This window comes from Urtica dioica, chromosome 7 (assembly GCF_054948205.1).
Source record: "Urtica dioica subsp. dioica isolate 48M chromosome 7, U.dioica_male_clone48M_v1_H2, whole genome shotgun sequence".
Classification (NCBI taxonomy): Eukaryota; Viridiplantae; Streptophyta; class Magnoliopsida; order Rosales; family Urticaceae; genus Urtica; species Urtica dioica.
The window spans coordinates 44974609-44990111 of record NC_142762.1 but is presented as its reverse complement, the minus strand read 5'-3'; the positions used below and the strand labels follow the sequence as shown (position 1 = coordinate 44990111).

General features: G+C 36.5%; 2 protein-coding genes across 2 annotated transcripts; one reads left to right on the top strand and one right to left on the bottom strand.

Moving 5' to 3' along the window:
* Nucleotides 1-1614: 1614 nt before the first annotated feature.
* LOC149392058 (Mannose-P-dolichol utilization defect 1 protein) lies at nucleotides 1615-4482 on the top strand. The gene is made up of 8 exons (XM_089620982.1): nucleotides 1615-1895; nucleotides 2302-2455; nucleotides 2847-2919; nucleotides 3042-3108; nucleotides 3242-3301; nucleotides 3476-3536; nucleotides 3628-3669; nucleotides 4045-4482. The coding sequence occupies exons 1-8, from the start codon at nucleotides 1749-1751 to the stop codon at nucleotides 4146-4148; spliced, it is 708 nt and encodes a 235-aa protein (XP_089477108.1). The 5' UTR covers nucleotides 1615-1748; the 3' UTR covers nucleotides 4149-4482.
* Nucleotides 4483-5650: 1168 nt separating this feature from the next.
* LOC149392057 (F-box protein At1g47056-like) lies at nucleotides 5651-7674 on the bottom strand. Its single transcript, XM_089620242.1, has one exon. The coding sequence runs from the start codon at nucleotides 7507-7509 to the stop codon at nucleotides 5878-5880; it is 1632 nt and encodes a 543-aa protein (XP_089476368.1). The 5' UTR covers nucleotides 7510-7674; the 3' UTR covers nucleotides 5651-5877.
* Between the last annotated feature and the right edge of the window lie 7829 nt (nucleotides 7675-15503).

The following is a 15503-nucleotide window of genomic DNA, read 5'->3' as shown; positions in this document are numbered from 1 at the left end:
AAACAGCTCAAGCATGCCAAAAATAAACCCCAAACAAGACCCAAGACCAAGCTCGAACCAAGCCCAGACCAGGCCTAGGACCAGGCCCGGCCCGTGACCCAGAGGGCCTTGTGCCTGGGCCCGGGCTGGTCCTGATGGTTCTCTACTTTGGGTTGGGCCGACCCGGGCCCTTTTATTTTTGGGCCGGGTTGGGCCAAGGCCCGGGCCTACTAAGTGCCTCATTTTTTTGGGCTGGGCCGGCCTGGCCCGGCCCAATTGACAGCTTTAAGCCAAACAAGCTTCTCTCTTCTTTTACCTTCTCTTCTAAATTTCAAGGTACCGATTCGACCTCTTTCTCACGATCTCTAATCGTCTTATTTGATTATCGTTTGTGAATTTCTGTTGTTTTGATTCTCGATTTTCGCTTTTCAACTCATTTTCACCAGATCTGGTAGATCTATATTTATATTTGCTTAAATCATATATTTTATTTAGTTGTTTCGATTATCTCTATACAGATCTTTCTTCGTCGAGCGTTTTTTTCTACGTCTGTTTAGATCAATCATCTTTTCTTTTTCAGATCTGATAGATTATAGTACAATATTAACTTCTTTTGTTTAGTTATCGAATCGCTCCGCTATTTTGTGTCTAGATCTGTAATCGTTGTGGATTTTTTCTTCGTTTGGATAGATCAAGCATTTTTTTTTCTTCAGATCTGTAGATTTTTCAAGATCTTGGCTTCTCTTATTTGATATTTATTGATTTGCTTCGTTAATTAAATAAGGATCTTGGTTCAACGCGTTTAGTTATATTCGGCTAGTAACGTATTGTTTGATTGATTGTTTTGATTCTTCGTTGAAAATTTTAGGGTAATATGGTTCGATTTTGATTCTGTTTGGAGTATCCGATATGTATATTATGAATTTTTGTGTAGAAATCATAGAACATAAGCTACCAGTAACTTTTAATTTGGCTGATGATATGGAAGCAATTTTTCTAGCAGCTGATAATTGATTCTTGGATAAGTTGGCACTTGGCAACCCAATTATTATAAGAAAGAGATAACTTGTCGAGCAAGTTTTCCGACAACAAATGGTCCGAAAATGTATCAAAAGAAAGACAAGCTCCATAAGTCAGATTAGTTCTCAACACAATGCTCTAGTGTAGACCAACGAATCCGAAGGTCTGATGCAAGACAAGCGAAAGAAATAACTTACATAAGATTATGTGACATTATTATAATTAATTAAGAGGGAGCATATTCATGCTATCTATTGATTCTGCGATCCTTAAACACAAATAACTTTAAAAAAAAAATTGAAATTCAACTCTTGAACACTTTTTACATTCTAAAATAACTTATTTTTTAGGAAATTAATAAAATTGTTGTAACGTCTGTTAGTATATTGGGTAAGTTTCTTTTCTTCTACGAAATTAATAAGATATCTTAATTTGTTAATATGTTTTAAGTTGTTTATGTCTTAAATTATATTTTTAAAAAAGTTATATATCACAACCAATTAATAGGTGGTATTTTTTTTTATTTTTTTTTTAATGGTGGAAAGGCGACATGTCGTTTATATTTGATACGACACGACACGCTTTATATTTTTTTTGGTCAAATGAATTAAACGAAGGCCATCTTGACTATTGAGCAGGTAAAGGGGCTCGGTGGGTTTCACAGAATTACCTTGACCAGTCTCTCTCCGTACAATCTCAGACCGCCTTAGTTGTTCCTTAGGGTTTCCGACGGAGAAAGAAACACAACAATGGCGTTCTTAGGGATCGATTTCAGCTGCGCTTTAGGATCACTCCGCGATGGCCACTTTCCCGAGAAGGATTGCTTGCTTCCATTGATTTCCAAGCTCCTCGGATATGTCCTAGTCGCCGCTTCCACTACCGTCAAACTGCCTCAGGTGTTTCGCTTCTCAATTTCTCTCAATGCTGTTTTAATTTTTTCGATATTCATTCGACGAATTTTTAAGTCATGGCTGATCCGCGTGGCAAGGATTTAAGATCCAGAGATATTGATATTCGCACGATTTGAAACTGATGGAGTGATAAGATCGTGCTTTATTCATGGCCAATTACTCTCTTTGACAAGTTATCTAATATTTATCACTTGTTTATGGGTTGGGGATTTGTCAAGAAAATTTGCGACTTTCTTTAGTTGATATATAATTTAGTGATTCAGCTGTGTAATCTCGGCTCATATTAATTCCCCAAAGATAGTCATTGAATTGATTGGTGTTTAAATGCAGAGGTTTTTAGTCACTTGGAAATTAGTAGTTATGCTAAATTATAATGTCTCTGAATGTGCAGATAATGAAAATTTTGAAGCACGGAAGTGTGAGAGGGCTTAGTCTTATATCATTTGAGCTTGAGGTAGTAGGATACACCATTGCTCTCGCTTACTGTATCAACAAGGGACTTCCTTTCTCGGCTTATGGGGAATTATCTTTTCTTTTGATCCAAGGTATTGCCTGCTCTAAAACTTGTCAAAGATTAATGTATAAAGTAGGAGTAATCAAAAGGTTACAATATGCCTCTGCGAATAGTTATGGTCATGTGATCATGAAGTCATAGCCTACCCTTGGCGATAGTTTATAACTTGATTTTTTTTTTTAAATTACGAATGGACGTGTGTCCAGATATGGAAGGAAATAATACAATGCACTCTAAATATTTTGAGACTTAGTGCGCTTATGGATTGTTTGTTTTGGGGGTGGATAATGTGGAAACGTAATGGCCTGGCTATGATTTTTTTGCAGATTTCAGGCTGATAAACTATTTAGTATGCTTTTCCGTCTTGACTTAGGATTAAATGCTTGCAAGGGATTAACTTCTTTTTATTTGGTGTTTTACAGCATTAATTTTAGTTGCCATCATCTACTACTACTCTCAACCGTTGGGTTTGACAACATGGATCAGAGCTCTACTGTATCCTGCTTTTCAAGAAAGTTTATTGGTTTTAGTTTTTATATAATATTGTTTTCTGATATTTGTTTTTTCATTTTCGGTTGATATGTAGTCAAATTCTTCCTTAATTTCAAGATTTTTAGATACTGTGCAGTTGCACCAACTATTTTGGCTGGTCAAATTGATCCTGTTCTCTTTGAAGCTTTATACGTAAGTAAAAACTTTCAACGTACACACTCTTACACGTCTATCTAATCCTCTTCTTTTTTTTTTGTAAATTTATATTTTGTATACTCTCTATTCACAGTAGAAAATTATCACTAATATAAGTTCTCCGTTTCAGGCATCTCAGCACGCAATATTTCTCTTTGCCAGGATTCCTCAGATATGGAAAAACTTTTCTGTTAGTTTTTTTTTTCTAAAGAAAATTTATTATTGTGCTAAAACATATGTTGAATGCATTACACTATATAAGTGAAGGCTATTAAGAAATAAGTAGTCTCAACTATCCATCTTGCATCATGGAGAGCTTGTGTTTCGTCCTAAGGTTATTAGTGAACAATTACCTCTTGTGCAGAGCAAAAGTACTGGTGAGCTTAGCTTCTTGACGTTATTGATGAATTTTGGAGGTTCTTCAGGTGAGTTTGAAGATGTAACACATATGGAATAAGGAGTTTGTATTCAAGGAGGGGAAAGTAATTTACTTGAATTTGTTTCTTAATTTTGCAGTGAGAGTGTTTACCAGCCTCCAGGAAAACGCCCCACAAAGTGGTATCCTTATATTTTTTATTTTCAATCCTCGTTCCCTGTTTTCCAATATCGTCTTTGGAATACGAAATGTGACTAATTAATCAAAATATCTTTTCAAGACCAAACAAAACCTGAGAATCAGAGAAGGTATAGAACTAAGGTTGATGAAATTTATGCTTCACATGATATTAACCGAAACAGCAATATCTCAGGCTGGTTGATCATACGATAGTTCCCATTAAAAATCTCCTAACCACAACACACACGCACACGCTGATCACGAATGCTTTCTAGCATTCAACTTCAAATACTGGTTGTCTCATCCAAATGTTTTGAAATAATACGTGTCTGGTCGAAAATCGCAACATTTTTGCATTCCTTAATTTCATTTCTCAGTTATCTTGGGCTCGGTAATTGGTATGGCTACGAACGGCACTCTCCTGAGTCAGGTAGTTTTGTACAAAAAGCCAGAAGCGAGGAAGGACAAGAAAACGGACTAATGACATTGGACGTTAATTACGCATGAAGGAATCGCCTGAAGTCATCAAGCAATCTTATTTGATGCGATGATGAGTTCTCTGTCTTTCTCTTTGATACGTCTTTTGTGCTTTTCGAATTTTCTTAGATTCAACAGGTTGAGCTTGCCCTAGTTTTAAAGAAATTGCTTAGATCAAATGTTTGTAGTCACCAGTAATATAACGAAATAGGCTTCTGGTAAGTACAATTCTATTTATCTTACGTCAGATGGAACATTTTGGAAATTGTCATTATTACACTACAAACTATTTTCCAGCAATGTTTCTTTTTTTCAATCAATAAAATAAACATTTTGTCGATCGATTGCCCGGCATTTTGGTGGGTTTTCTACTTGGTTTAACTTTAATTATATGATGCCACATGTTTGTTGGTGGTTTTGATGATTGTTTATTGCTGGTGTGGGACGGGTTATGTTATGAATCTTGGGAATTAAAATTTCGTCATGATAGGCAGCAGAAAGGTATACGTGGAAGTTACGAATTAAAATTAAATTAATTGCACTTACTTAAGCGGAATTCAAAATGTAAACCAGAAGGTGAAATTATATAAACTGAAGCCAATAATTGTACTGTGTACTATACTCTTTTGCTAACTCATGTATCGGTCATCGTTTTGGTGAATCTCGTCAAGTTTTTTTTTTTTTTTTTTTTTTTTCATCAGCGGCTAATTTATTTTACCAACAGTATAGCATTATGTGATTGTTGATTATAAAACACCCATGCTCAAAATAATAATAATAATAATAATAACATGCCTTCTTAATAATGGTAGGATCGAGTATTTCAGAGCAAGACCACGTTGTTGGATCAATTGTGTCGTGAATCTCAAGTGATATATGAATCAGTATTCATGATATCACATCGACCGGCACATCCTGACAATTTAGCACATGATCATTTCGGTCCAGAGTATAACGGCTCAAATCATGAAGCGCAAACCATTATGTGATGATCTACCTGCTGCAATTGCTATCCTGTCTTTATGATTAAGCAACTCCATTTTGATCACAATCGAGTCATAGATGAGTTTTCAAACGTGTGTGTTGAATGCGTGTCCGAAAACCAATGTGGGTTTTCTATTTACGTCTCTTTAAGTTTGCCTCCATTTTAGCTTACAAGCTATGAGCTGATTCAGTTTTTTTGCTAATCATCTCTCTAATCGGGAAACAAGTCAAAACTTAACTATATGAAAGACAAAAACTAATCCTGATATATAATCCGTGATTGGGTGAGAAACAGATCTGTTCCTGAATCCTAAACCTAAAGCACTTAAATAAAAATTCGAGCAATAGTCCAAGCTGATTGCGAGATTGGCAAAAGTGAAACATTAGAAAATCCTTCTGTGCATGTAATAATGCAACAATATTTTATATTAATAGAAATGACACAAACAGGTGATTCAAACGCTCTAAAAAGAGGAACTAAATGTTGTGAACAAAGGAATTGAAAAGAAGGTGCGATCTCTCTCTCTAACATTCCATTCATAGGCAAACAATATGAAAAATCACACACGATCAAATTTCTATTTTAAGTACACACAAACAATTTAGAAAAAACGGGGGTCAAAATCAGATACACTTCATCACAACACATACAAAGATCAGGACTTGAAACCTCCCCTTTTTTTTTCCTTTTCCATTCTGTTTGGTTATAAGTTTTCTTTTAATAAATAACTAAAAAAAAAAAAAAACTACTAATTACCCCTGGTGCTGCCATTACCGCTAGACCATCTTCTCAATGTGCAAGCCACGATTCTCCTTCCCGACAAAAGCCCCAACCTTTGCTTGAACGACCCCGACCTCGCCGTCCGACTCGATTCTCCGGCATTGGCCCGAGCCTGAGCCTGAGCCGCCGCCAGAGGAGGAGGCGGCTCGGCGGCGTTCTCGTGGGCTCCGCCGCCATCGCTAGCGCTGGCGTCCTGGTGCTCCGGCTCGCCCGTGTCCAAGTTCACTGCGAGCTCGGGGCGGCTCGCTCTGAGCCAATCGGCGCCATCGGAGGTGACTCCTCTGCACTTCTTGAGCTTGATCTTGACCAGATTGGGGCAGCCTCCGGCGAGAGCCTCGAGGGCGTTGTCGGAGACGGAGCAGCTCTTGATGCAGAGCTTCCTGAGAGCCACGCACTTGACGGCGATGCTCGTGAGCTCGGGGTCTCCGACGGTGTCGCTTCCGCAGAGAGCCAGTCTCTCGAGGCTGTGGCAGTTCGCCGCCAGCATCTCCAGACTCGCCTTAGTAGGGTTGACTCCGATCAAGACAAGCTCTTGGAGGTTAGGGCACGATTTGGCCACGGCGATCAGGCCTTCGTCGCCGATCCGATTCGCCTTCCAGCCGTCGATGTGGAGCTTCCGAAGCAGCTTGCACCGCTCGGCGATGGCCACCACGCCGGAGTTCGTGCACTCCGGGGTTTTGACGAGGTGGAGGACCTCCAGATCCGGCGAGTTGGAGATCGCGGCGAGTCCGATGTCGCTCACCTGAAGCCTCTCCAGGTGGATCTCCACCATCCCCGTGACGCTCTCGGAGATGCGTTGGAAGAGCTTGTCCCAGTCGCCGGAGCATCGGAAGAGCTTCAGAGTCCGGAGCTTCTTCGCGCCGATTAACAGCGGACCGAAGCACGGTCCGTTGTAGAGCTCCTTGAGGCAGATCGTCTTCAGCGACGCCGCGGCGACTCCCGGACCGATCATCTCCGCCGTCGCGATGTCGGTGACGCCGCGGAGCCTCTTCACAGAGAGCTCCTCGAGGGAAGAGCAGTTATCGAGCACGGCGTTCATTCCCTTCGCTCCGAAAGTGCAAGATCCGCAGGAGAGCTTCTTCAAACCCTTGCAGTTCTTCGCGAACGCCGACATACCGGCGTCGGTGATCTCACGGCAGCCGCGGAGCTTGAGCCGCGTAAGATTCCGGCACCGGAGCGAAATGAGGGTTAGAGAGTCGTCGGCGATGCTCACGGATCTACGGTCGCACTTCAGCGCAAGCTTCGTAACGGCGTCGAATCGCAAGAAAAGGGAATGGATCGCCGGAAGGATCGCCGAACTTGCTTTGAGTGAGAGACGGTGCCGGCTCTGCCCCTCCACCTTCAGCCACCGCCGGCAAACGAGCGAGCATACTTTCCGGTCGCCGGAGCTGAGGGATTGAAAGATAAAGGCCAAACACTCGTCAGGAAGCTCGGAGATGTAGTCAGGCATGTCTTCGAACTCGGAGGAGATGCTCTGGGTCTCATCGCTGTCGTCGGAGAGCATCGGGGAGATCAGGGCCGTCGATTTGGTTCTCGATCTGAGGGTGTGAGTGCTGTCGCGGCGGCTCGTGACTGCGACCGTCGATGATGATTGGCCCATCCACGGTGGATTAGGATCGGAAGCGCTCGAGCTCAGTTCTTGTTCCGCCGATACGCCCAAAAGAAGTTTCAGAGAGCGGACTTGAAATAGAAATGCATTTTGGCTTTTTGTAGGGTTTCAAGTACACCATCTTGTAAAAGTAGCAAACTGGTGGTCGAAGAAGCGAGGACAGAAAATACAAAGCTCACGTGCGTATCGTGTGAGCTTTTTTTTCCTCGGCCCGGCCCAATAGTAGTTTGAAAACTTTAATTTATTAAAAAAATATATTATATATAAAGAGTCAATATTAATAAATAAATAAATAATTTAATTAGATTACAATAATAACGCAAATCGCAAATGAAATTCAAAAATTTATACATGAAAAAATGAAAAATGGACCACAAACAATCATATATATTAATATGTTGGTTATCCGTCTATTCAGATAACTAATCATTATCATATTATTTCACAAATCACGAGCGAAAACGCTAGTCTTCGCCTGTTATAGATTGCGGTTTTAGGGGTCTTTCCTATTTGAGATTGATAAGTGCATAATTCTTATTCATTTTGTGATCATTCTTTACAACATTATTTATTGTAATCCCTTAAAATCACGTTTGTAATTGAACATCTTATGATTTGAGTGTTTACATGTGTTTAGGTGTTTTCGGGCGAGTTTGGAGCTTAAATATCAACTTTTTGAAAGAAAACGGATCAGCCATATTGAAAAGGAACAAAATAGTGGTTGTATCGCTGTACAGCAAGCTTGTACCGTGGTACAAGAGCAAAATTCACTGGCAGTACTGTGGTACAGATCCGTTAAAAACTCATTCCAACTCAAATAAAGTCCATTCCAATTCTAATTAAAAGGGGACTTCGGACTTTCTGTCGGGGATGATTATCCCATATAACCATATAAATGCGGAAAAATAATTAATTACGCTAATCATGAGCTAATTAATTCAATGATTATATGACAAGATCTAGATTTACGTTAATTAATATTATGAGAGAGCATATAAGTCAAGCAACCGAAATAAGAGTAAACGAGTACTTACATTGATTTTCGGTTCACGAACTGAAAGCTTTCACAATCCGTCTTCGTCTTGAACGTACAAGCCTCCACACGATCAAATAAGGGACTCTACTTCAAGGACTCGATGTGATAACACATTAGTCTTCCGAAACGTAATCTCCGAGACGAATAAGAAAGATGAGTGGGCACAGTCTTTATCTCACTAGATCACGAAACTAGATGTTTCGAGATCTCTCTCTTATTTTACTAAGAATGGAAACGAATTTTCGAGGGGAAGAGAAGCAGAAGTGCACGGCCAAGGGAGGGCTAGGTTGCACGAAATTTCTCTCAAAAATTGCTTAAAATAATTGCTTATTTTTTGCCTTCTCATGAACCCCTATTTATAGTAGTAAAATGAGATATTCATGGAATCTTCCAGAATATTTTATTTCCTTTTATTGTGTTCACACTAGAGGATTTAATCTAGGCCCTTGGATCTCAACAAGTGAATTCTACTTTTTCTCTCATCCATCAGATCAATATCTATGGGATATTATTCTTTTATTTAAATAGAGAATAATTTATTTAGTGAAATAATAAATGAGAATATATTATTCTCCTAAATATTCTCCTAAATACTTTCATTTAAATAAGGAGAAAATATAGGACAATATCTTATATTTTTCTCTCTCATTTATTACAACTAAAGAGAAAATATTGGTAAATACCAATATTATAAATTTCGAATTTTAGGCACACGGCCAAGGGGGGATTTGCGCAAACCCTAGTGCCAAAAATTCCCAAATCCGATTTTCATATTCTGTGCTAGGCCCAATTGCTTAAAACCCAATTAATTATTTATTTACTTGGTCTAACAATAAACAAATAATTAATAATTGTTTATTTACTTGATCAAACAATAAATAAACAATTTTACCATAAATATTTATTTAATTCTGCGAATACCCGTTTTCCAGAATTAATGCTGTCAATCACAATTACAGCAAGTGAGATTAATAATGATAAACATTATTATACGAAAGTTCTTATCCGCCTTTATCAGAGCCGAATCGGGGACTATGGACCTAGTAATAGGAGCTTAACAAATCCGATGAAAAAGACGAAATAGTCCTTTCTCTTTTGTCCATCGATTCGTCTAATCTTGGTCAAATACTCCACCTTGTAAGCCAAGACTGAACTCTCCTTTATGCTATAATTATATTTACTCATCGTGACGAGTGTCCACTGATATAGTCAGTTCGTGATCAAGATCCTCCAGGTTCAACCCGTGTCAAGAGAAGTCAATTTTTCCGTTATACTTCTCTTGATACATATCAACCCTAAGCATTGTTGCTTCCCCGGCGAAAGATTCTTTCGAACGTTACTTACTTCGAAAGTGCGCGCAATCTATCGGTTCTGGAATCAACCCTTAGGTGAGAGAACATTAACCTTCTTTCGGGAAGGCTGGATTCCGTATCTGTAAATCATTTCCCACTCGAATTATGCTCTGAGAAAACTCTCAAGACATAAGCTGTGATTAGCATGAATAGCCTTTTAGCGAATGAGTCAAAGAGCTCAGTAACATAACCCAGTGTCCATGATCACTTCAGGATTTAGATCAAGTCTCACTGTGACCATCATAGTGGCCTCGGTTAGTGTGTCGTAACGGTCCTTAAACGACACATCTACACCAAGACCTGTCCAGGTCGTACACTTACCGCAAGTGTAGAATGCTCCCACATAGTGATCAGCCTTCACCCATGTGTTCCACATATATGACTTTAGATATAGTTTTTCAGGCGTATATCAGTCATCGACCATGTTTTAGCACACCGCTCGAACTCAGGTGCCCAGCACATGACTCAGTTAGATACGGAGGCTATAGAATAATGAATGTTTAATAAATCTCATTAAATAAGAAATAACGCTTTCAATTCAAATAGATAATAAATGTCAAACTTTATTTTATTAATAATTTCAACGAGAATTTACATAAGTATCTTCTCGTGGGCAAGAATTCCTAACACTTTCGACCTAAAACACTTAGACTACGATTTTCAAAGCCAAAGAAGAGCCGCATTCACCACAGAGAAAGAATGGGACTTTCAACGATGATCAGAGTGCGGACGGTTTTCTCGTGGAGACCGTTTCGACTCACGAACTCGTTCTATCTTCTTTCTCTTTTCTATTATTGTATTTTTTTTTATTTAATTATGTCTAATTAAGTTTTGAACATTAAGGGAAATTTCAATCCCGAAATATGACTTGAAGATCTTGGTGTAGATTTGTTCTTATTTCTCGTATTGAAGTTGTTATCTCTTTTCAAATTGTAAATTGTTCATGAATTGTTGTGTTTCTGTTTGGATTAATCACCTAGATAAAAAAATTATTCTTCTTAGCCATACTCGCAATTTTAATATGTAATTGTTAGGATTGTTTGTAATTAGTGGTGCGACTACGGGTACGGATTTCGCAAGTATCGTGTGCACGTAGTGAAAATATTAACCGGAATTAATTGTATCACGCTTGTTGAATTTACATTGTTCCATTCGTCACGCTTTCTGAAATCTTTGTTGTTGTTATATTAAATCTAGGGCCCGTGTTCACTAGGTTGTTTGCCAATTAGTGTTTTTTATCGACGCAACGTCATGATTAACTAATATCAAAGGATTGCAGAGATTATTGACCGTGTGTGTCGATTTTCTATGGACGTTGATTTTACACGAGTTGTGCGAGTATTGTTGAATCAAGATTGAAAAGGATTGTTGCGGGAGCGAATGAAACCTACCGTGTCTCTTTTGCCATTTGATTATTTTTGTTAAATTAATAATTCTCAAAAACCCCCGATTCTTTGTACTATAGTTATTTTTATGAAATTATTAGTTATTTAATTAATCTAGGTCCCTTGTGAGTTCAACTCTTATTTGCTGCTATACTTAGTATTCATTTAAGAAATTTATTTTTGATCGCGGAACAACACATATCAGAGATCCACGCCTAAAGAAAACTATATCTTATATATGAGATTCAGATATGAAAAAATATTCAAAAACCACTCTGATTAAATATCGGGTACAAAAGTCAGATCTAATAAGTCTGTATTATTGAAATATAATAAAAAAAACAAGTAAAACATGATGAAGATAATAAAGATAAAAAGTACATTCCCTTAGGTCAATAGTCCTCCATTGATCGAGACAACCGGAGTCTCCATACTCTGATGCGATAAAATCACACACGCAAGCGCACGTGTCGCCCAAATAATAGAGAATATAGAAATATGAGTATCGATCTTACGGAAACTAGTAATTTTAACGATTATATTAAATCGACGCGAATTGATTCCAAAGTATGATGATCAATTATTACAATTAAACTAAAAATAAGTACAATACAAGAAGACAAAAATTCAAACGAGTTTAATGAACAAGAGAAGTAGGGTCGCGACTTCATCATGAACCGACTACATTGACTATCTCTATTGTCTCGTTCTTATGTTATCAATCCTACTATTTCTAACATATTCACTATCCTTTCTCGAATACTCTAGAAAACCTATGCAATTGACGGATTATTATCCTCTCGACATCTATTCCTACTAAGACAATCACACGCATGAAGACCAATAATTCAAATGATTGCACTATCGCCTAGAGTTTTCTACTTACCTAGGTCAACAATGAAGATTATAGCAAAAATACGATGATTTACTCTCTCGAAAAAAAAAATCCAAGATAAAAATTCAAAAGTAGCTAATAAATGAGTATGACAATTTTGCACGGTAAATAATCAAGCAAACACAAATGGAAATGAGCAATAGATAAATCTTAGGAAATTATCAAAGTATTAACATCGGTCCGAGCTACGTCGTAACCCCATAAAAATATAGCATTTAAACGAATTCATAATCAAAGACAAGCACAAAATAATTATTGAAAGCAATAAAATCAATAATGAAACTAAAAACTAATTCATATTAAATAAACGATGTTCAACGATAATCTAAAGCAACAAAATAAATTAAAAAAGAAGAAGAAATAAGAACGATTGAATTCGGAGAAAAATAACTCGTTAGGTTGTCAATTCCGTTGAGAATCAACTTTTTTCCCTCCAAAACTCACCACAAAACTAGCCAAATACTAAAAAAAAGCTACAATTAAGGAAAATATGTGTTTTTGGGTGCCTAATTTTGTTTATATTGGGTTTAGAGCGATTTTCGGAGCTATTCGGACTCTTAGATGAGATTCTAGGGTCAAAAAGACTTCAACAACAGAAAATTCATTAAAATAGACTTTTTGGGCACCGCGGCGCAGTGATGACCATGTTGGAATGCAGTGACTCTCTGGAAGTTGACCGCGGCTCCACAATTTTTTTTAATCAGCCGTAACTTATTATTTCGATGTCCGATTTTCACAAATAAATATGCGTTGTAAAGCTAAGAGAAAGCTATATTTAATGGTGGAAATAATTTATCTAAAACCATCACTTCAAGATCTTTAATCATGTAGAAGAATGCGCCATGTTTTTTATTTTGCTCTAAACTTTGTAAAAAGTCTTCGAATCATCTCAAAATTGCTCAGTTGCACTCAAAACCTTTTAGCTATGAAATACTTATAAAATCAAAGAAAAATATAAAAAGATATCAAAGACACCTAAGGACACGATTTGATTCAAGCTTAAAAGCACAAGATAAAGTGTGTATAAACCCACTTATCATATTCCAGGACAGACGGCAATATCGGGGATTTGAAAGCCCAAATCTTAATTTTTGTTGAAAGAGAGGCGCGGTTAAGATTTTTTGGGAGTTATCTTTTTCATTAATCTTAGAATTTAACCACTAACTTATGGTATTAGTTTTTTGAAATTTATATTTTCAAATTGTATATAATTATTTTTTTAGTGTTTAAAAATTATTTATTGTTTTGAGCTCTATGAATTTTGTTAATTGTTACAGCTCTATTTAAAAAAAATCTAAAATATTATTTATAATTTAAAATAACATTAATATTTAAAGGATCACTATGTTAAAAGTCTTACTAAATTACTATGTGTAATTTTTTTTCATATACTTTTGCTTTTTCTCTTATAATTTATTGTTTAAAAAAGACTATGGTCCCGTCTCGTACTAACTTATATATGTGTGTGTGTGTGTGTATATATATATATATATATATATATTTTAGTTTAAGAAATGTTAAGTTTGTGATTGACAACAAGGACTAGCTAAATATCATAATTATCGTTTTAATTTTAAATTTATTAAACAGTGAAGTACTAGAAGATAGTTGGTCTTGGTCAATTGTCAAAAGAAGATTTATAGAGACAATTCATGTGAGTTGAACTATAGATCATGCATGAGCAAGTAGTTCAGCTTTGGCTCAAGCTGGAATTACGCGTACCAGCAGCAGCTACATACTATTCAATTTTAATATTATTTTAAGGCCAATTAATTTTTGTCATATTATTAACAGAGAATAGACAAACAAATGTGACCACAACAATTTAATGTATTTCTAAAACACAACAATTTTGTTTTCTCTTTTCAATATTTCCACAACCACGCTATCCTGTCTTAATGATTTATGATACTGACGAGTCATCTCCCAATATATTAGGGAGTTTTAACAACGACCAATACTGAATTAATGCCTACCTTATCTTAGCAAACACACATATACATATAATATATATATATATATATATATATATATACATTTGTTTAATTATTTTAAATAATAATCCCATATCTTCATTATCTTTTTGCATAATAGATCTTAAATTTAGAAATACTTCTTCTACGTCATTTTTTTTTTCTTTTTGCTGTGTTTCTTGGTGATGTCACGTTAAAACATAGTTTCTTCCAAACTCATTTTAAAATTAAAAAAAAATTGAGAATATTATACTCGGTGTAAGATAACAACGAAGTGGGAAGCGTATAAATGTTTAATTCGTACATTACGTGAACTTCATTGGAAAAGTTTTGCCATAAACTCAACGGTAATTGTGGTCATATTTATTTCCGATAGACTTATAAACTTGTACGATATAAGTATAATTGCCAATGTCTTTTTTTTTATTATTACTTTATTTAAAGGACTAAGGAGTTGCCAATTCAATTGCGTCTTCATTTCTCACCCAAAAATATACGCCGGTTGATATAAATAGTCCAATTGGCGTAAGCACTTGGAGTTGGTATGAGAGAGACGTTTAATGACCTATGTTCAAGTGGAGACTCGTGACATCCACGCGCGAATTCAAAGAAATGTGTTATCAAATTCGTTTGATCTTGTATGTTCAACACTAATATTCCATGTATTGAGTCAATACTCAATACTATCTCATAAGTTATTATTAGCTAGTTTGTTGCATTATTTATTTCAATTGCAAGATTACACCCCAAACCGGTGGTTAACTGATCCTTGCTCATTATTTTGTCCAACTATTGTTGCCACAAGGCAGGTAATGATAGGTTAGCAAGGATTCGGTATAAATAAATAATAAAGTCAAGTAGGTTGTTACTTATCCTGTTTGTTAAAATAAACCTTCATGACATCGAGCAATGTTCTCTCAGCTCAACTATAACCAATATGATCTTTTACTTTTATGTCACACAAAAACAAAACAAGCTACACCAAACCTGATTTTTTTTTTCGTATCTTAAATATAGATATCACATTTTGTCCTTATATGAATTAAAAAAAAACATTAACCTCCTATACATGTCCCTAATAAGTTTAAAAAAAAAAGTATTTTTTATATATAATATATATAAAAATAAGAAAAAAAAAACATTAAGGAATTTTACTTATCAGAATCCACAATAAAAGTAGAAGAACCACAATTCAAAGCGAACATTTTTTTTTAATATAGTCTCTTAATCGTACGACGACGAAGTAACACGAGATTAGCCCATTTGGAGATAAGTGGGCCACTAAATTCCAGGGAGAGGATCAATACTGGACCAATTAGCCGAAACACAGATGGGCCGTTGAGA

Bases quoted from the DNA above. Each gene is read 5' to 3' on its own strand.
- LOC149392058 (XM_089620982.1), top strand. From the start codon at position 1,749: ATGGCGTTCTTAGGGATCGATTTCAGCTGCGCTTTAGGATCACTCCGC. The intron at 1,896-2,301 runs GTGTTTCGCTTC...CTGAATGTGCAG, and splicing joins CTACCGTCAAACTGCCTCAG to ATAATGAAAATTTTGAAGCA. The intron at 2,920-3,041 runs GTATCCTGCTTT...CAAGATTTTTAG, and splicing joins ACATGGATCAGAGCTCTACT to ATACTGTGCAGTTGCACCAA.
- LOC149392057 (XM_089620242.1), bottom strand. From the start codon at position 7,509: ATGGGCCAATCATCATCGACGGTCGCAGTCACGAGCCGCCGCGACAGC.